This window comes from Chaetodon trifascialis, chromosome 15 (assembly GCF_039877785.1).
Source record: "Chaetodon trifascialis isolate fChaTrf1 chromosome 15, fChaTrf1.hap1, whole genome shotgun sequence".
In the NCBI taxonomy this organism is placed as follows: domain Eukaryota; kingdom Metazoa; phylum Chordata; class Actinopteri; order Chaetodontiformes; family Chaetodontidae; genus Chaetodon; species Chaetodon trifascialis.
Window position 1 is genome coordinate 21,680,182 of NC_092070.1, and position 21,492 is coordinate 21,701,673.

Here is a 21,492-nt window from a genome sequence, read left to right on the forward strand (position 1 = left end):
GCGCACAATAAATCCTTGGAGTAAAAAGAAAAAACAGAAAAGAAAAATCTGTGTGTGTCAGTGCCTTTAAAGCGCCGATATTATCCGTTTATTTAAAAATATCCACCACTCTTCCAGTGATTTCTACATGACACCAGGAGGTCGCTGACTGTGGCTGTGCGCTCTGCTCACCAGCGGAGCGAAATACGAGGATCCGTCTACCATTCACAGCTTCTGGTGGGCAGCAAAGGATGAAGATGGAAGTGTGAGCGTGTGTTAGGGAGAGAAGCGAGGAGAGGGAGGGAAGGGGGCAGGGAGGGAGGAGGGGGGAGTTACACAAGACTGCGTTTGTGTGAAGAGAGAGAGAGAGAGAGAGATGGACAGTTTGACTTCTGCGCAGTTAATGTGGTCACTTAAATCAGTGGGTGACTTCATTTATACTTTGATTAATTACATTAATAATTTATTCCTTAATTCACCAAAAGTGCTTCCATCGTCTTTACATTGTGGCTGATCCTCTGTAGCATTAACACCAAGAGTCCCACTGAGATCCAATACGGTGAGACTTGAGGGTCTTTGCGCTTCTGGTTATACTGTGCCATCTACTGGAAGCTCGACCTATGTGCATATTTGATCTAATTCTTGGTCTAACAGGGGCAACATGAGGGACATGGACTAATTGAATTGCAGATGGGCTCCAGTGATTTGTCGGGCTTCTGTTAACCTGCACCAAATTGCGAAGGCTTATTAAATTATAAGAATGTTGAGGGAATGAACAGTAACGTAAAAATTATACAGCACTCATTTGAGTTTTAAATGTTTTCCTGAAGTCGTTCCATTTGTATTTCGCTTACTTGCTTTAAATAAATACATTTTTACAACTCACTGTTCAAAAGCGTTGCCCATTTTAAGCCTGACATTAAATATGTGCTTCTCTTCTTTCCTGTGAAGGCTTCTTATTGATTTAGACCTTGGATGACGACTGCAGTGGTGGATTTCCTGGACTTGTATCCTCCCAAAGGACGGTCCTAAATGGGATGGTTCGTCCTTGCCTCCTTGTTTCCCTTGTTTTAATTAGATAGAACACAAAGGTCTGCATTACATGTAAGTACGTACTATTATTAGCTAATGCACAATTACAGCTCACAGTCACACAGGTAGTACAAGTACGCCCTTGTCTCAAGTGGATGTTGTTGATTTGTGTTGAGATTCAGGAGTATTTCTGACTTGAACGAGGTCAGCACTCCTAAAAAAGCAAGATCAAACATCAGTTAATTACATAATTGATTGATAAAGTGCTCTCAAGATGCTCTTTGAAGGTATTTTAAGCGCTTCATCAGTAAGTGATGTAATAACCTGATTTTGGGTCTTGGTTTTCAAGAGTACACTTTTTTTAGTTGCTTTAGTTTTGGGGGAAAGTTCAATAAAGCAACAGGTTTTCACAACTTTGGATGCAATTTTAATGATGATTTAATGAAAGAAATGACAGACTGGAGCTGATGATGAATCGATGACCTAAACAAAGCTACACCAGTTCAGATGTTAAATTAAGTTTTCCTCCAGTCTCTCCTCTCTCAACACATCAGAGGTCGAGATCTGTGAGTGAAGGGGCTTTTTCCCAAATCTAATTTCTTCATGTGTCATAAACTCAGACTTCCAATCAACTCTAAATCTGCTCTGAAGTTTTCCATCAGTATTCTCTCACACAGTGCTAACTTTGTTAAAATGGCATTAAACATGTCTGTGTGAGTAAATCAAACGACTCCAAAGAAGTCAAAACCTACAGTCAGTTGCCAATTTATTAGGCACACCTAGCTGAGACGAATGCAGCCTGATGCAGCAATCCTGCCATAAATCCTACCCACATCATGAAGGTTATAGTGTTCAGTTCAGAGAGGTGCTGACTCAACTTTATGATCACGATGGAGGCTGTGGTGTTAAGCTGTTGGATATACTCGTTGATACATTGTGGACAAAATAATAAAAACACTTTTCATGGCCTTATAGAGTTTAATTTTATGTTATATCGTGTTAAATCTGAGAAAAACTGAATTTTATCAAGACTACAATCATCTTTACAGACATTAACTTACAATCAGACAACAAGCAACTCAAATATTCTCAGTCACCTGAACAAGAGATATCTTCAGCTCATAAAACACTAAACTGAGCTAAATAAAGAGGATGACTACCATAGACGAAGCTTCAGGCACAGAGGATGAGAAAGCAGTGCAAATATCGATGGACCTTTGGTGGGTATTTCCCAAAGATCAGAATCTTCTCGTCATTTGATATTCTCGTGTGTTATTTATCTGCGTCGCCTTTCAGTTGTAGTGAAGCACAGACCTGACATTTCATTCCAGCTGCAGGTGATTAAACTGACATCAAACAACAAAATGCCACTTGCACTGGAACTATCAGACTGATCTAACATTTCTTTTGAAAGGCACAACGAAAGCTGTAAAACAAAATTTGCATGACAGATGCCCGAATGCAGCGAAAGGAAAGGTTTCCATGTTTCACAGGTGCAGCGTTTAGCGGCTGTTCATTACGAAAAAGCCACAAACAGCACGGAGCCCTGCACGACACCAAATTAACCGAACATACTTCTAAGGAAGACGTTTTCATTAAATAAGAGAAAAGACTGTGCAGCAGTGGTTTCATTATCCCGACTCCCACTGCTGTCTGCACGGTTGAAATGAGCTGCTGGGTGCAGCAGTCGACCTGCTCCTGAGCTATTCCATATTGATCAATTACATTATGGTGGCAAAGGTAATTGCCGCCTGGATTGTGTTCAGAGGCTTTTATTTGAGTGAATGAGGAGCTACATTTATGTGCTGCAGGTGGATGTGTAGGTGTGCAAATTGCAGGACTTCGACACCAGAAACTAGAGGTTCAAACCCAGACTCCTGCCTGTGGTAAGCTTTGGGCAACAAATCAAAGTGAGGGGATGGTCGTGGTTTGGTTAAATCCTAATTAACATGTATTGTCTCAAATCTCCGTGAAACTCTCTCTGACCTTAACCAAGTGCTGCCAGTGCCTGAACACAACCACACGGGTTAAACAGTGCTGGAGTCGCTGCAAACAGATGTTATTTTCCAAAAATAAAACATTTTACTGCAACTTTCCAGATATGTAAATGACCATTTCCTGATTTTCTTAATGGAATCTAATATTAATAGAATAAAACTCACATTTTTCAGTAAATATGAAGCTACAGCCAACAGATGATTAGCTTAGCTTAGCACAAAGACTGGAAACAGGGGGAAACAGGTAGCCTGGTTCTTCACTTCCATCATGAACTAACACTTTGTATCTTATTTAAAGCTATAGTGTAAAAACAATAAGTTGTGGTTTTAAAGGGGTTATGTGCCAAACTGTTTCTCAGTGAGATGCAATAACATCTGGGAGTGGAGTGGTTGGCAGATTTAATGCTTAGCTAAGCTAACCAGCAGCTGGCTGCTGCTTCGTATTTACCACATAGACATGAGAGTGGTACCAGTCCTGTCATCTAACTCTTCGTAAGAAAGGGAATAAACATGTTTTCCAAAATGTCAAACCATTTTCTTTTTTGTATACACATTAGCTGTGATAGCATTTCTCCTTTTCTACTAAGTGCTGCATTTAATGAAACATCTTATCCCGGTAAAGTGCAACCACATCTTTAAATTCTGTTATAAAGTCCAGTCTCTGTCGGGGGATGACTGCGACTACAAATACATTTACTTGTGTTTAAAGGAGGCTGTAATGTCATAACTTCCCCACCAACCCGGTCTGAGACTTCATCTATTGAGTGTAATATTGACTTTCTGAATTGGAGCGTATGCCACCAAATATCAGCGATCAATGCACCAAATAAAACCGTCTCAATGTTATTTTATCCCCCACAACGCAAGTCTCAGCACTGCACAGGTTTCTAATGACTGACAAGGGACTTCTGTGTCAATACAGGGGACTCATACGGCTGTGATCCTCCTAACAATTGAGGATTAGAGCGTAGACGGCCAGGATCGCCATCTGTTATGTGTAGGCATCAGGCTTTCCCAGAGAGAGAGGAATCCAAATCGCGGGCAGTCACCAAACCTTGGCTCTCCACCACTCACGGTTTTCATGGGTTACATTATTAGACGAGGAAAAGAGATTTGACATTCACATCCAAATGATTTGTGGTGTGTGTGAGTGTGTGAGTTTGGGATGCGTTCAGTGGAGGAGGGAGAGGGAACAAAGACGTGCTGCCCAAGCTGAATTATTGATGAGGAGTTAGATTTGATAACCATCTGTGTCATACGATACGCAAATTACCACAGATTCCAGGCATGAAAACATTGGCCTGTTTTTCGTGTTGGTATGAGGAGTCCTAATGTCTCTGACCTGAATGTCCCAAATGCTCAGCTGATAGCAGAGACCGATGGAAAGCCGAGCCACATCGTGACATCTTCTGACTTTAGCTGAGAGCGTGACATTGAAGTAACTCTGCACACGCAGGATGTCCTTTCTTTGTGTCTGTTGCTGTATGTAGGTGTTTGTGTTTGCACTCGAGCCTGAAAGGATTTTACTGCCACGGGTTTAACTGACTTGAAAGATGCTGAAAGCTGTTACTGTTGAGGTGACAGGTGATGATCACATGTTTGCCTCCATCAAAGCGTCTTCAGTGGATGTTTTTGTATTAACAATGGATCACATGTCTAACTGTATGTCACACAGGATCCACAGAGAGTCACCACCTGACTGCAGCTCCTGGCTCCATTTTAGCATCTTAGCAGCTATTTTTTGGTTTTGTTTTTAAAACCACAACTCCGCTGTTTAGGCTACTTGCCTAGCAACCAACTGGTGAACATAGAAAGGCATCAAGCAGCTAAAGGGTATTTACCTCAGAAGCCAGTGGAGACCAAAAACAGAGCCCAAAAGAGAGTGAATATTGGATTAACAGTCATCAGATGGCCATAAACACGACTCCATAGGGATGCTAATGTTGCCATGATCTGTAAACAGGTAGCGGTGTGCTAACAAGTTGCTAACATGAATTTCTTTATTTAGGCTACTTTTCTAAGCCATGCATGGCTGTATTTAGGATTTTAGAAACACAGAGGTTTGATCATTATACACAGTGACACACAGTATGTGAAGTGTTTTTAAACCTGGAATGAGCCTATAAAATACCACCATAACTCCGGCAAGACGGTAAAATAAAACCTCAGGGTCTGCAGACTCTGAAGTCTGCAAACAATCAAGATCACAATTTATTTCAAATATAAATACATAATTCATTTGTTGATCAAGTCAGCATTGGTCTTATCCCAGATCCTCCATAAAACTGCTGTATAAGCCAAAACATGACTTAATTAATATCCGTTTCTTGATTAAATTAAAATTGTAAAATGATGAACTTTTCTTTCCACCATATTCTGAAATTCTAATCACTGATTTTCATCTGGACTCGGTTCATCAGGCCATCATACATATTTAAGCACTCCAAGATGAGAGTGATTTCAAAGATTATCACTGTCAGCTGTGTGGGTTGTCATTTTGGATATATGAAAGGAGAGGGACATCAAAAATGCACCCGCTGACCTTTTTTTTTGCATTACTCTACTGTCTGCATTTCAATTATGCTCTGCTTTCCGAATTAATTGGTTCATTAGCAAAGGCGATTAGGAGAGTGGGCGCGAGGCCTGACTCTGATGTGCTTTTAGATGTATACGTAGCCATTCATCAGGCAGATCTGAGAGCTTCACATCGAAATACATCTGTTGTGATCATCTGAATGGCTGGTCTGAGACTCGCTCTGTTATTCTGGTGGTTTGAACAATCAACACGGCTGTTTGAATTTTAGCAATCTTTATCAACTGCTGCCATTCAAGGTAGGTTTTTTCTTCCTCTCATTAGTGACTGAAATAGCATCATCAGCATTATTAGTATTAGCATTGTTTCTTGAAAGTGAACGAACAATAAAAAGGCAGAAGCTGTTTTTCCTAGATAAACATTGCTAAAGCAAACACTAAAAAAGGCAGTGAGGAAAGAAAGCAGTCATTAGTTGCTCTTTGTGTGGCACCGCTATCGCTCTGAAACACTGTCTTCTGGATATGTGTTTTAAGCCGTGCACTCTGGTAGAAAACAGTCATTCGAGTAATGCCCTTCAGATAAAATGTTGTACTTTTGTGTTATTTTGTATTTCCACTTCACTACATTTTTAACTTTCCAGACACATTTTACATACTTTGTACTGCGGCACAGCCTTGACCAGCATTTTGCAAATCCTCTTTGCTTGAAACACAGGAATAGTTTACATATTATTTTTATTTTAAATGTTTCTATTTTATATATTTTTTAATGCTTCTTTTGCAGAACTTGCTTCTTATTTAAATTTTCTTACTGTGTTTATTGTTATGCACCATAACACCAAGGCTAATTCCACTTCCTTTCATATAGATATATATATATAATGAAGAAATCTCTTCTTTCCAGGATTAATGATGGGTTTTTTGTTTTTTCTTTAGAAATGCTATCAAAATTATAGGAATTTTATAAAAACACGATAAATAATACTATTACATAATAATCCATTATTAACAACAATAACAATTAGTAATTATAAACCATATATATGCATATTTTTTCATTAAATTATTGCGTCTCTTGTCGGGACGCGTCCGCCTGCTGGACCCAGAATGCCCTGCGCCGAGGCAAGATGGAAGAACCCAGCAGCTGCGGGAGAACAATGTTTTGGCTGTAGATATTGAAACGGACAGCTGAGGGTGAGCTACGGGAGCCAGAACAGCAGGTCATGGTCCTGTTACGGTAAGGGGGTTAATAAAATCCAACTTTGGAGCCGAGTGCGTCGCCGTAGTTGTGAAACTCCTCGCACGGGACAGACAACAAAGCGCAGCGCACTAACGCTACCTTACCGCTAGCTAGCTGCTAAGCTAGCTGGCTCGGCTAGCCGGACGAGCATCATTGTTCGCTGGAGTTGTGTGGGCCGTTTGTTATGGGTCATGCTTGTGCTGTCGCTCCATCACTCACAGTCCGTTGCAGGAAACGAAGCCAACAACTTGGAGAAAACTGTCGAGAATAAGCACAGATGATGTAAGATGATAAGAAGCCATGTTGGTTGTTTTATTTTCAGGCGCAAAGCAGCGTTCGTCCTTGGATCAGTTCCCCAGCTCGCAGATTTAGTGTCTTGTGTAACGTTAACGCGAGTGTGCGCTGATATCTGCCAATAAATTCTTTAATTTCGCTTTTTTTAAAAATATGTACAAAGTAACTTTGTTCACATGTCGAAAAGGCTCCGACTTACTTCGCGTTTTTAGCGAGTTTTCCCGCTGATATTTGCGGGGTTTCGCGTTCATCGGCGTCGATCTGCCGCTGTTATTGCATGGCCATATTAATTATTGCCTGATCCTGCATCACAAAGAAGGGCCCCGCAAGAGTGGTTAGCCAAATGGTGAGCTAGGTGGCTAATTGCTTAGCGAACAAGGTAGTTTTCACAAAGGTACGCAGACCACGGAGTCCGCTCAGCTCACCGTTTGTGTGCTTCAACACGTTTGAGAAAGCTGAAGTTAGCTGAAGTGGCCGAAGTCTGGTTTCTTTCTGTTTGTCTGAAAGTTGGGCTTTGTGTTAGCTTGAGGAGGTGATTGCTGCTAACGCACCATCAGAGCTGAGGGCATTTGGCAGATAGCACTCATTAGCTGGATGGGTCGCTCACGCGCTGACCAAAGCTTGTCACTGGGATCTTAAAGTAACTTCAATGGAAAAATGAGCGAAAAAAAATGTTAAATTAAGCTTCAAAGAGACACGTTCTCATTATGGGATCAACTCCAAAAAATGTGTTTAGTCACAGCTTTACATATTAACGCCCATTAGCTCCTTCAAATATCATCAGAGCTATCACAAAGCGTGCGGTTGATTTGTTTATGCAGCAGTCACATAATTACAGCAGCAGTGTTTCGCATGCAGCCCGTGTGCACTCTCATTGGCAGATAAGCTCATGCAAATAGGATGACTGGGTCAGACAGGCCCATCAAACAGATTAACACACAGCTTCAATCCTCTCATTCCTCATCTCATGTTGTGTCTAGCATTGCAGCCACAGTGACCCTTTTTGCCCTGTAATATACTGTACACACACACTCGAACACACACACACACTGTAATCAACCAGAGGGAATTTTGTACAGTGTATCTCCAGTGTTTAGCTTGTTTCCACATGTCATTGTGCCAGACTGTAGCCCTTTGTTGACCCACAAACCGTCAGTTTTAATCCGACTAAGCGCCCAGTTGTGAGATCAGAGGCCGTGACACTGATTCCTGAAGACCGAGCTTAACTGGCTCCATAATTGTTGTCTGCTGGCTATTATGTGTGCGACTATAACTAACAATCAATCTGAGATCCTCACGGATCGTTAGTTATAGTTCTTCCTTAAAGGGTTCGTTGTAACTGTGACTCCTGCTGTTTTTTTTTTTCCTCCTCACAGGATGACACTGATTGCCACCCCATAGTTTTCCTGCCCGCCGGCATCCACCATGAGCATCATTCAAGACAAACTAGGCAATGAGTTCCTGCGCTCCAACGGGAGCATGGACTCCAATTTCGGCACTGGCATGATCATGTTCAGCCACCTCCCTCCGGTGACCAGCTTCACCCGGCTGGCCGCCCACTCTGTGATGCAGGAGCTTCCACCGCAAGAAATGATCCTGAAGAAGGAGCGTGACTCCCCTGACTGCAGCATGGGCGCCCAGGGTGGCCGCATGGGGTGCGCGGGGGTGGGAGACTATGCTCACACCATGGGTATCAAGCAGGAGAAGCTGTCAGAGCACGATTATCGCCTGCCGGTTTATCCCGGAGGGCTGGGGAAGAGCACAGAGCTGCTGGAGGTGACAGTCAGCAACAACCAGAGCCTACTGGTGCACGACCTCAACATGGGCAACGTAAGTACAGCTGGTAGGAAATCATCAGGGGGGAGTTTCTGTGCTAGCAAGTGTGCATGCTTCCTTGTTTGGCTCCACAAAGTAAGAAATTTAAAACTATTTCCTGGCATTTAACAGACCAGACAGTCAATTAATCAAGAAAATCTTTTTGCTGCCGTACATCCAGTGAGCCTTCATCTTCTCTGAGCCATGGTCGGGTTCAAGTTACAATCATAATTTAATAAGATTATGTGTTTACAGGCTTTTCCTTTTGTGCATTATCAGAGCGTCCGATAAGCGGTGGCTGCCGGCCAAACAGCGCACTGCTCGTGTAGTGTATTAATAATATAAATATTCATTTTTGAGTCCAATAGAACATGATTTAATTGATTTACAAGCTGAGATTTGCTCTGTGTACATTTTATGACCACTGGCCTGCCCTCCAAAACAATGCAAGCATGACGACAGAGAAACATGCCCCTCTGTGTGTGTCGGTCCCGCCCCCTCATACCCTATACATGTGTGTGTGCGTGCGTGCACCAGAGCAGAGAGCCGTCTTCAGCGTTTGACATATACTAGCAAAATAATTGATGACAGAACACATGAAGGATTTCATTGATCGCACAGATGGGGACATCCCCAGCAACTTGACGATTGAGCAGCAAACATTAAAAAAATCAACTGAAACCTCTTGATTTTCCATATAGGCCACACAGGCGTTTATGGGCTTAATGAATGAATGAACAGACCTTTATTTATGCTGAGCTCGTGGCACCAGAAACATCTCTGAGACGCACACGTTCAAACAGGCAGTGCTGTCAGAGTGGCGGACTTGTGTCGCATGAGGAAAAAGCGCCGATGTCTCAGCCTCGCACTGTAATTTTACAGTTTAAAATGTCCCAGAACACTTATGCAAACAAATGTCCGATGCCCCAAATCATATGTTGCAAAAATAAAATATGTAATAGAACTTCCTGTAGAAATATATATGTGTTTGCCTGCGTCATCCATTCTATCCATCTGTGTGTGTTCATTGTTAAATCGTACCTGTTTGTGGCATTATAATGTGCCTGAGGCCTCCGTATTTGGGCTTTTATGGCCACAAGTTTTCAGGGGGTTAAGTCCTGCAATATTGTGTCTATGACTGTTAAATGGATGATTTTAGGTTAGTTTGTCCCCCCCAAAAACAGCTCTGTTGTGTTGTCGAACAGCTGATGTTTTAAAAGTGTGAGAGGGAGGAGCCGGAGAGGGGACGGATGCCTGGGAGGAGCGTCTGTGAGGCTGGTTATGGCGACATAAATCGACTGGCGGCTCGAGATGCAAACTATAAAAGAGCCCCCCCGGCCCGGCCCAGCCCTCCCTCTGTTTCTCTTTCTGGGTAGAAGGATGAGGTCATTCAGCTCAGTGTGAATGAAAACATCATGGCAAGGACACAGCTGTCTTGTTTGAGCTTGCACTTCATTTCAGACGCCTTTTGTCCTCATTTAAATAGAAATACACACAACCACACACTTCAAACAATAGCCGGGCCTCAGAGGTCACCGAGGCTGTGGATGCACGTTTGCTGAGAAACAGAATGAATGATTGTCTTCACTGTCATTTTTTTTCCATTGTCAACTCAAGGACAACTCCATGTTGAGGATTTTATTTCAACACAGTATGCAGTCTTTAGAGGAAGGTTTCACCCACAAGCACCTAAAAATTGGGCTGATTTGAGAGCAGCAGGTGCACCCAGTCGGCCTCCATATGGCGCAGAGGTGCAGCATTTTGACTGAGGAAGAAAAGGCAGAGCAGGCGGCGGAAAAGTGCGAGAGACACCCTGCAGATTGTTTGTGATGAAGTTTAGTCAAGAGTGATAATCTTGAATGTTCAGTTTAGCATGTGAAGTGTGTGCTTTGTCCGTTTCTTCGCTTAGAGGAGAAGATGAAAGGCTCTCACAGTGAATCACAGGCTGCTTATGCATGAATTTTAGGCTTTGTCATTTCACCCACTAGAACCACATCTTGGACAAAGAGTTTCCAACAGCCAATCACTAGACTTCGTCCAAGTGTTCTGTTTGTTTGCGTCCACGGTGAACATGGACTCGTTTGTGAGAGTGTCAGACTGAAGGCTCTTAACCCTCAATCAAGTAATTTCCTCGTCGTGGCTCGCTCTCACGGCCCGCTCCCTCTCTCTTTTGTCATGCTCACAGCTGCCGAGTCAGTTAGGAAAAGAGCCCAGTGGGAGAAAAGGTCGAAGGTCAAATGGTGACGGACAGGAGGGAAAACCGAGAAAGAAGAGAAACGAGGCAAAGGTTTGTCATACTAATTTTTATAGTAGTAAAAATATATCTAATAGTGTCTAATTCATTCAGTCTTCTGTGCATGAATTTTGCCCATTGTGAAGAAACTGAGCCGCTCCTTTAAGTACGTTCAGATGCTGCTGGCTGAGTCTGACCCGTGTGTTTCTCTGTCGTTGTTCTGCAGCAATCAATGATGCTGGATGCAGATGGAGGCAGCCTGTCGCCGGGCACCAAGCCTCACATCTGCGAGCACTGCACCGCTTCCTTCAGGAGCTCCTATCACCTGCGCAGACATGTCCTCATTCACACAGGTACAGAGGGTGCAAATGTCCACCGCCATGCTCGATTTTATGCTTCTCGATAAGGAGTTTTATGACTCAGAAAAACACGTTTACGACACCTTCATAGCTTCATTACTGCTGGTACAGTTTATCTAGCGCTGTATTCAGGTCTTTTTTTTTTTTCATATTGTTTAGGTTGTTTGGAATAATCCCTGGCCTTCAGCATCTCCACTGGCCTAATACTGGAGAATCAATAACACAGTAGCTTGTCCATGACAGATTCTGGTCCTTGAGGGCAGTTTTGTGCAGTGTGTTGGTCTTTCAAATAGTTTTTGACACACACGGGGTCTCAGATATAAAGAGGCCAGGTGTAGGGTCCTGCATGACGCCTGTACTGCTGTATTTCAGTGCACCATCGAGTGTACGGCCTCTTCATTTGAAAATCTCTCTTGTTTCGTTTGTTTAATGTCATCTTTCCCGTTCCTGTGTCCTGTACAATGATTAGCTGTTAAATGATAACTGGCTTCGTCACAGCTCTGCTAGAGTTCAGTCATTTTAGAAAATTGATTTTAAAAGTGGAAAATCAGCTAGGGGCCGTGCTCTATTGATCACTTTATTTCATTTTTTTTCTTCTCCCACGTTGATGAAACATCTGCCGTGGTGTTGCTTTCGTCAACAAAAATTATGACTGAATATCGTCATCAACGAATCTTTAGAACAAAACAGAAAAGAGACGAAACGCAACGTAAATGCCGGTCAGGTGCTGATAACTGTAATTGAACATATAATGCAATATTGTTGACGAATAAAAACGAGACTAAATGAGGTTTACAAAATAAAAACAAAAATATTTCTCTTCATTTTCGTTGACTAAAACAAGACAAAATGTTAAAACATTATTTAATTATAGTTATCGTCACATGACCAGCATTTACGTTGCGCCTCTTCTTGTTTTCGTCACGATATTTAGTCATAATTTTCATTGATGAAAGCAACGCTAATCTTCCGTACGGCACATTTTAATTTGTGCTCTCAACTTCTTGGCAAACATTAGTGTCACAAATACTATGTAAGAATACTTTTATTAGATTCAATCATGTGGTGAGACAAAGGTTAAATTCAGACTTCTGAGTCAAAGTTTTTCATGCATTAGTGTCTGAAAAATAATGATCTGCATCCACGTAGTCAGTGTAGAGTCAAAGACAGTATATCACACAGGCATGATCACAGTGACATAAGCAGCTGTGAAATACAGTGCAGTCCTTTGCAATAGCAATGCAACACATAGTGCTTTTAGTGAAGAGTGTGTTAAGTGTTTGACTGCGGTCTGAGGAGTCACCATGCAGACAAATCAACACTCAAATGATGCAGTGTTTCCCCCAAAAAAACCCTAAACAACGCGTGGGATGGTGTTTTGGCGCAGTTAGATTAAGTCAGGCGGCACAGCAAGCAGTCTGCAATTCTGCAATTATTATATTTGCATTCAAATTTTTGTTCACCCAGACTGTATTCAAGATCACAAGGAGAGGGTGACTTAGTAAGGTGCATTTATTGCATACAAATGGAACATGCTTGATTCACGTTGGCACTTCAACCACACAGTGTGCATTGTTCTGTGCTGCACTTGATTTTTCTCGGTTTAGAGAAGAACTTCACCAAGGCTTTGTGGTAGGGGTATTTCCTACACATAATTGAGATTCTATCAGTTATAAATAATTTAAGCACTTAACAAACATTAAACATAGAAGTTTTTTATTCATTTTATTATAACAGAGTTACATACATTTGATGATGCCTGGGGAAAAATGACCCCACCAAGTCAGTGGCGGCTCCTGACAAATTTCTCAGGGGGGGCAACTACTGCGATGATGGCTAACGTGACCTGTTCAATGAGTAAAATAATAATAAATGAAAGTCAGATAGCTAACTTAAGTGTTACATTGTATTGTTTAATTTGGTTTTCCTATTCAACCACTAGATGGCAACACCAGGCATGAATTGTACATACTGTACAGTATTTCTGTAAAGCTATATCAAGTTAAATGTCTCAAATACAATAAATTAGGTTCCGCAATAAAACACTTCCAACGTGGCCATCAACAGATACATTGTCATCTACTAGTTTCCCCATGAAATCACTGTTAGCACATTATACTATCATCAAAACTGTAATTAATCAAATCTTAACCTTTTTCTTGTACACATCCGACGGACGAAAAAATGGAGTTTCACGTAGAGAAACAATCGAGTTTTCCTTCACCACAGTCGCCATCCTTCCTTCACATTCTCCGCTAGATATAAGCTAAACAACAAATTGGAGTTGGAAACTACTACAACCAAGGGCCGTATTTATGGTTATTAAGCCATTCGGGATCCCAGCCAGATGTTCTGTGTTAAGCTGTATTTTTTTTTTTTTTTTTTGACTGGGTTACCAGTTGGACTGGGGCGCGGTCACCCGTCAGATCGCGGCCGGCAGTCGGAGCGGGGTCCCCCCTTTGGACAGGTGTCAGCAACAGTAATGGTCCTCGAGCAGCCCCCCTCTCCACTGCAATCTGCCCCCTTTTCTTCCATCTCACCTGCACCTGTCTTTTTTTTTTTTTTAAGTTGCCTCTGCTACTCTCCCTTCATCTATTTTCATTGGCAGAAAAACTTCTTTATGTTAAGTAGTCTGCTGCCACGATATTTTTTCTTTTCTTCGGCAGCACCATAGTTGGCTAGCTACAAACCTTAAACATCCCATAAAATATGCCCGTGCGGTACTCACATCGTTACGAGGCAGGTTGACTCATGTTGCGCTGCACAGAGGTGGCTTATTTTTGGCATATTGATTTTTTTGGGGGGGCCTGGCGGGGGGGGTCTCCTTGGCCTGGTGGTGCGTACAATGCCTGTACAATGGTAGGGAGAACACTGTGATGCATATCCACAAAATCGGTTTTATTATTGCACTGGGTTTCATTACACTGCACAGGTGCTTGTGTTATTTTACAGTAAGTGTACCTCATCACAGAGGTGACGACCGTCTGGAAACTGTAAAAATCTCTGCTGTTTCATTTTAGGTGAAAGACCCTTCAGATGCAATCAGTGCAACATGAGTTTCATCCAGAAGTACCTCCTCCAGCGACACGAGAAAATCCACAGTGGTGAGTGATGAAGACAAGCGATCACATCACCGAACCCAATTCGATGTTGATTCTAAAGTCAGCTGACCCTGACCTGTTTTTGTGTGTCAGGAGAGAAGCCATTCAGCTGTGACCAGTGCAACATGCGTTTCATTCAGAAGTACCACATGGAGAGGCACAAGAGGACGCACAGCGGAGAAAAGCCGTATAGATGTGAGACCTGCCAACAGGTGAGTGAGCTGCTCGGCGCCCTGCAGGCCTGAATGATGTCGAACTCTTCATGATTTGCTTTAAACACGTTTGTTTGTTCCCTTCAGTATTTTTCTAGGACAGACCGACTGCTTAAGCACAAGCGAACCTGTGGAGAAGCCATAAAGAAGGGGCTGGATCCCGGGATGATGGACTTGGGTTGTGTAGACATGGGACACGGCAGCTATGGAATCACTCAGGGAAATGCTGGGAGTACTGGGAGAAAGAGGGGGAAGTCCAAAAATTCTGGAGAGGGAGGGGAGCGCAAGAAGAAGAAGGCGGACGGAGGAGCGCACATTCATGGGGCTGTATCTGGAGGCTACAGCATCCACCAATACTCTGTGGAGAATCAGACGGTATCTTCCTCTACTGAGCCAGGACCCAGCATGCAGCAGGTCCACCACGGCCGAGCTCCAAAGATGGCGTTCAAGAAGGCCAATCGGAAGGGCCTGGACAAAGCGGGTCTGGGACAGGCCAAAGCAGACTCACTGGAGCAGAGCGGGGGCATGGACGACCTCGGCCTCATGCAGGGTAACGGGGCTAAAGGAGGGCACACCAGCAGCAACTACGACGACGCCATGCAGTTCCTCAAGAAAAGACGTTACCTTCACGCAGCAAACAATGCAACCTCGTCAGGGCCGGTGGCGGTCGGGGGAACCAGCGGCGAGTACGATGTCGGCATCGGTCACTTGTCTTCCCAGCAGTCCGTCATTCAGGGCGTCGTTTCGAGCGTGATGGACAGCGACGCGCCTCTGAGTCTTGACAAGTCGGGGATCCCAGACGAGGTGCTGCAGAGCATCCTCGACCACTATGCCCAGAAGCCCGACGGCTCGCACCACGACGTTCACTTTGACATCGGCGACCACCACGTGGGGCTGAACCCCGCCCCGGCCGACGGCCCCGACATCGGCCACAACCCCGACGTCCCCAGCCCGTCTGGAGACAAGACCGTCATGATGCACGAATACTCCCGCTTCCTGCTGCAGGCTTTGGAGCGCACCAGCCACAGTGCCAGCTTCCCTGTGGGCCCCGGGGCTCCCGTCTCAGGACCGTTCACCAGTTCCCACTCGGGAAACCCCCTCTATGCCGACAAGAACATCTACACTACGTCCCCACTGGAGTGTGGGTTCGGCCAGTCGGTGGCCTCGCCTTCGCTGCCCGCCTCCGTGCCAAAGTCTCACTTTGCGATGCTGACGGACTCGTCGCCGCAGCACAGCTTCCACCTGAGCAGCCTGGAGGCCTCCACACACCAGCAGCTCACCCCTTCTCAGGAGCTCACCGAGCAGATGGAGAAGCAGCACTCCTCCACCCCCCCTTCCTCCTATCAGATCAGCCCATCTGACCTGAACGGCCAGAAGGACCACCCGCCGGTCAAGAACGGCGCGGCGGTCTACCCTCTGGCCCCCTCGCAGGATCTGGCCTCTCTGGACTCCTCCAAGCCTTCCTACCACATAGAAAACTTTGCTCAGGCCTTTGGCTCCCAGTTCAAGTCAGACGGCCGCGGCTTGTCTTATGGCACTGACTCCGGCGGGGAGGTGGACCACAGGATACGGACTCCTGTGTCTGAATTCTCAGGGTATAGTAGTTTGTTATCTGATGTCAATGAGCCAGTTAGTACAGGTTCCAAAACTACAACAAGCCAAAGCTACAGATGAGAGCCTGAGAGGGAGAGAACACTCTGTCGTTAAAGTTGTTCTTATTTTCATTTTTTAGTGCTCCTATTTTATTATTATTATTATTATTATTATTGTTATTGTTATTTTTTTAAGTGTCATCTTTCTTTTAATTATACTGATGCTCTGTTTCTGTGCCCACTCCCCACAATAAGCCTGCAAGGCTTCCTGCAAATGCAAAGTATCTGTTGTTTGTTTTGTTTTTTTAAGTTAAATATGTATTTACTGTTTATTCTCGTCCTGTTAGTGACATTAGGTCTGGTCATTAATCATGAACTGAAAGTACTTTTTAAAGCGTAGAGTAGCGCCGGATGTATTTCTCTTCCGATGAGCTGAAGTGTTTTGAGCAATCAACTTTACAATTGTAAAATAATAATGAGAATAACCACGATGGCAGGGAATAGCCCAGATTTGAAATAGCAAAAAAAAAAAGAAAAGAAGAAAAACATCAAAAAATTCTTGTCTGTTACAAGGTTGAAAGTATTACTCAGGAAAAAGTGAAAGAGGAGAAGCCTACGAGGTGCAGTGAGCACTCTTTTCAGAAGTGTAAGTTTGCGACTTCACAGGGGATTTTCTTATGTTTTATTACTTGTTGAATGAGTGTGACATAACAGACTGCTGCCAGCTCACTCGAGCACTGAAAACACTTTCTACTCGGCTATATAGAGATTATGGTACTTTCGTGTCAATGTGAAACTCATGTTTTCTTCAATAAGGGCCATATATATATCTATATATATTTATAAGAATATATATTAATGTAAAATAACAGATTTAATCATTCTGGGGAACTGCCAGTTGAAGTAGAGGAAGAATGAGGGCTGGTTGGGGGGGTAAATGTTGTCCTTGGTATATTTTTGGAGAACAGATGTGATGTTAGGGCTTTTCTGTGGCCAATAGGGGGTGCTGTTGGACAGCGGTAGAATGGCCTTCCCCGTTTCCTGCCCTCCACTTCTTCCTCAGTTCCCCTCGTTTCTTTAAAAGAATCCAATCAGCACTTTGAGCCGTTTTCTTACATTGAGTAAAAAACCCCGACGGGCTTTGCGGCGGAGGCGTGCTGTAGTTTGGGCATATGCAGGTGGGGTTTCTGGGTTTGACATGGTCTGGCTGTATGATGGGGAGCATCTGCTGTTTGGGTTGAATGAGGGGTGGGTGGGTGGGTGGGGAGGAAGGGAAGGGGGGGCGGGTCGATATGTGAAAGTGGGATTTTTCATTAACGTTTTCTCTTTCTCCTTACTTCTAGGAAGGGTTTAGCGGGGTGGGGGGGGGGCTTTTAAAATCCAGTAACATTTAATCGGGATAATGTAAATGTAATTCAAACCCCTAGTTTTAGTTTGACTTGTTACCCAATTTAGCAGCTTTGCTTTCCTCTTGAATTTGATGACAAACGTGTTAGTGATGGAGTATTTCCTCAGCTGTTACCGAGGCGGCCGTGTGCGCCAAAAAAAAAAAAAAAAAGATGGCTGACCAAACATTTGTATGCATTTAGATCTTTCCACGTGTGCTGGCAGTACCGAGCATATATGTCCCGTTAGAGATTGGGTGCCTATTCCTGAGAAGCACGGGTGCGAGATATTGTCTAGTAAATGTTAAATGTACCTTCTTGCTGATTTTTAAATGTATTTATGCTGTACATCTTTTTTTGTAAAGACAACAATAATTGCGCTGTCTTCCGTAGCTACGACGGGCCTTGAGCACCGGGACTGATTTCACTCTGCTGAATGAGTCTTTGAACCCCTTTCACGCCCGACGGCCTGTTGTTTTAAGCAATCATGAAACCTGGCAGAGTGAATGCAATGCTGTAATATCTTAACATGTTGGAGCGGCTGAGGCGTGAACAAGAATTAGCCTCGCATATACCTCATATCACAATAAACCAGGGACAAAGGAGTGAAGGTTTGATGTATGTAGCAGAGATGCTGCTGTATGTATAAAAAGAAAAGATGTCATGTTTCTGTGCGACTATTTTTAAGCATCTGTGTACGTTTGTGTGACCCGTCGAGGCTGAAGGATTTCTGTCGATGCGTCACGCTAGCCGGTGTTCAGCTGCTTCACTTCGACCTCTCCTCCACATCTGATTTGCCATATTGTCTCAATATGCTTGTTTACAAAAAAATGTACAAAACACTAAATCTTACTTTGCTGAATTTTGACCCCCTGTATAAAATTTATTTTACTATAATTTTTTTTTTTTTATCACCGCCAAATTTTGTAGCTGATGATATCTTCCATTTTTATGTTCTTTCGGGTTCTTGTGACGCGGTTCGCAAGACTGTACTTGTCCAATGAATTTAAAACTGATTAGGGAGAAAACAATAAAAAATGCTGTTATCAAGAGCTGCTGCTGTCGTCCTTTATGAGCTGAGGGGTGTTAGACATGTCAAAGGTGTCGAGAGGATGCTGTCAAAGGATGCCTGTTATTTCCTGTTCTGCACAGAAGAGCTTTACTGACTCATTTCGTCCACTAGGTGGTGCTGGTGGCCCTTCTGCTTTGCCGTCACAGTAACTTCAAGAAGTTCAAACAGGACTTCCTTTTTCACAGCAGTTCGGCTTCATCACATTTCTCATTTGTTCACATGGACTTTTCTAATTCAGGCCTGCTGTACTCATAGTTGTGCCTCTAAAAGCAGCTTCTTTCTTTTAATGATGAGGATGTAATTAACCAGATGGTTTACGGTCACTCAAAATCTTATCTCTCCTCGTGAAGCTGTGATCTGCTGCACAAATACCAAGACTTCACCTTCAAACGAGTCATTCAGCTGTTAAAATCAGACTCTCTTCCTTCAAGATTAACTGTTTGAATGACGGTATTTATGTAAACTAAACTTATGTAAACAAACCGTTAAAATTGAGCGAAAGTACGTATGATTTATTTGTTTTTCCATGATCTCCTCTCAACCCAGACTGCAACAAACACTCCAAATTTCAAGTTTTTACTCGAAATACTGAAGGATGAAATGTCCCTTTATGGGATGAGAAAATTCTCCTTCTTCAGCTAAATAAATTCTTTAAAAAAAAAAAAATCTGCGTAGAGTAGCGCCGGGTGTATTTCTCTTCCGATGAGCTGAAGTGTTTTGAGCAATCAACTTTACAATTGTAAAATAATAATGAGAATAACCACGATGGCAGGGGATAGCCCAGATTTGAAATAGCAAAAAACAAACAAACAAACAAAAAAAACCTCTTGTCCGTTACAAGGTTGAAAGTATTACTCAGGAAAAAGTGAAAGAGGAGAAGCCTACGAGGTGCAGTGAGCGACTTCACGGGATTTTCTTATGTTTTTTTACTTGTTGAATGAGTGTGACATAACTAGTGTTGTTTTTGGCGGCCTGCTTTAATTTTAGTCTTAGCCTAGTCTTTGTGTCAAGCTGTCATTTTAGTTTTTATTAGTTTTAGTCACGTTCATACTCTTTTTAGTCTAGTCAAGTTTCAGTCGACTGAGCATTTTAGTCTTTTTTTAGTCAGAATTATCCGTGACTATTTTCGTCTAGTTTTAGTCGACGAAAACTGATGACATTTTAGTCTAGTCAAGTAACGCAATTCTATTTAACCCAGTCAATATAGTATCTAGTAGTATAGACGAAACCAAAATTTTCTGTTAGTCAGACCCATTTCACAATTCAAACAAGGCTGTCTTATTATTATATTGTTACCTTATAGACTCAAGACTGCATCCTTTCCAGACACGAAGACGCTCTGAACATTAACCTACCTGCCGCATCTTCTAAATAACGGCGCGAGAGGGGACTAATGAAGTGACGTCGCGTGCGACCTGATGCGGCCCCTGAAGTGAGACACGGGAAACAGAAACACTGCAAAAATAATAATAACAACGCGACTAAACGAGACGAAATAACGTGAGAACATTTCGTCTCGTTTCGTTTCAGTCAACGAAAATGAAGAGACATTTTAGCAAAGTTTTTCTTTTGTAAACCACATTTAGTCTCGTTTTTATTCGTCAACGATATTGCATATATTTATATTTAATTGTAGTTATCGTCAAATGACCAGCATCTATGTTGCGTCTCGTCTCGTTTTCGTCTCGTGATTAGGGCTCGTTAGTCATAATTTTCGTTGTCGAAAGAAACTACAGACTGCTGCCACAGGCCCGGTTCTACGAGGGTGCATAAGCATGCATTGCACCCTCAGTTTATGTGTCTGCATGCTCAGTTGAAAAGAGGAAAAAAAAACTTAGACAAGTGCGCCCGCGTTAGGGCACGTCACTCATCTGCGTCCAGCGCGCAGTTACCTGCATCAGTAAGACGCTGCTCTCTGCTGCACCGTTAACACACAGTAAACAATGGATATTCGAAAGTGGTTCAAGCACAACTACACCAGCAAGTCAGACAACGGTGGTCGTGAGATAGAGACTCGATCTGAACTTGAACTTCGTGAAGTTAGCTTAGCTGCTGCTGGGGAGCAAGCAGTAGCCTCGTCCGGCTGCTCACTCCTGCCCGACCCAAAGCAGGAGTTTGCTCATCAACAGTTTAAGTTTTCCAAAGAAAACAGTATCAGTGGTGGAGGTCTTGAAACCTCAGAAAGCAAAATCAAAAATACAGTCTTAGATGACCTGATGCCACAAAGGTTAAAACAGGAGAAAAGTTTGTGATTTGCATAAACTGAACTTTTAAGCACCAAACTTTATTGGAACAAATAACAAGGGTCAGCCAACAATCGCATGTTTTCTTCCTAAGATGGTCTCAGAGATTACATAACCACTGAAAATAGAACAGAAAGGTTTTTGGGAGCAGCCCATTTAGCCTGAAATGGTCGAACCCATTAAGAAGTCCACAATAACAACATGAAGACAAGAGATGACATTGTGGAGGTTTAGTATCTTTTATTATGTTACGTATTATGTTTTTCTGAATGAGTTTGTTCTCTTGTGTTCTCATTTTTGGACAATAAGAAAGACAGAAAGAAAAAAACTCTCCTCAGGAATGTTATTGGCACACTTTAAAAAACATTGAAAACCTACCTGTGTATCCTCAAAACAAATGAAAAGA

The 21,492-nt window shown here is 43.0% G+C and overlaps 2 protein-coding genes across 2 annotated transcripts in view; one reads left to right on the plus strand and one right to left on the minus strand.

Moving 5' to 3' along the window:
* Positions 1 to 21,492, minus strand: part of asic2 (acid-sensing (proton-gated) ion channel 2) — a 483,037-nt gene that overhangs the window by 2,631 nt on the left and 458,914 nt on the right. The window lies entirely within an intron of this gene.
* znf281a (zinc finger protein 281a) lies at positions 6,645 to 16,932 on the plus strand. The gene is made up of 7 exons (XM_070981712.1): positions 6,645 to 6,777; positions 8,451 to 8,904; positions 11,075 to 11,176; positions 11,349 to 11,475; positions 14,502 to 14,585; positions 14,676 to 14,794; positions 14,882 to 16,932. The coding sequence occupies exons 2-7, from the start codon at positions 8,500 to 8,502 to the stop codon at positions 16,466 to 16,468; spliced, it is 2,424 nt and encodes an 807-aa protein (XP_070837813.1). The 5' UTR covers positions 6,645 to 6,777; positions 8,451 to 8,499; the 3' UTR covers positions 16,469 to 16,932.

What these genes read in the sequence shown, in the direction of transcription:
- znf281a (XM_070981712.1), top strand. Translation starts at nt 8,500, where the DNA reads ATGAGCATCATTCAAGACAAACTAGGCAATGAGTTCCTGCGCTCCAAC. An exon ending in AGAAGAGAAACGAGGCAAAG is followed by an intron (nt 11,177 to 11,348) that starts GTTTGTCATACT and finishes GTTGTTCTGCAG; the next exon opens with CAATCAATGATGCTGGATGC. An exon ending in GATGTGAGACCTGCCAACAG is followed by an intron (nt 14,795 to 14,881) that starts GTGAGTGAGCTG and finishes TGTTCCCTTCAG; the next exon opens with TATTTTTCTAGGACAGACCG.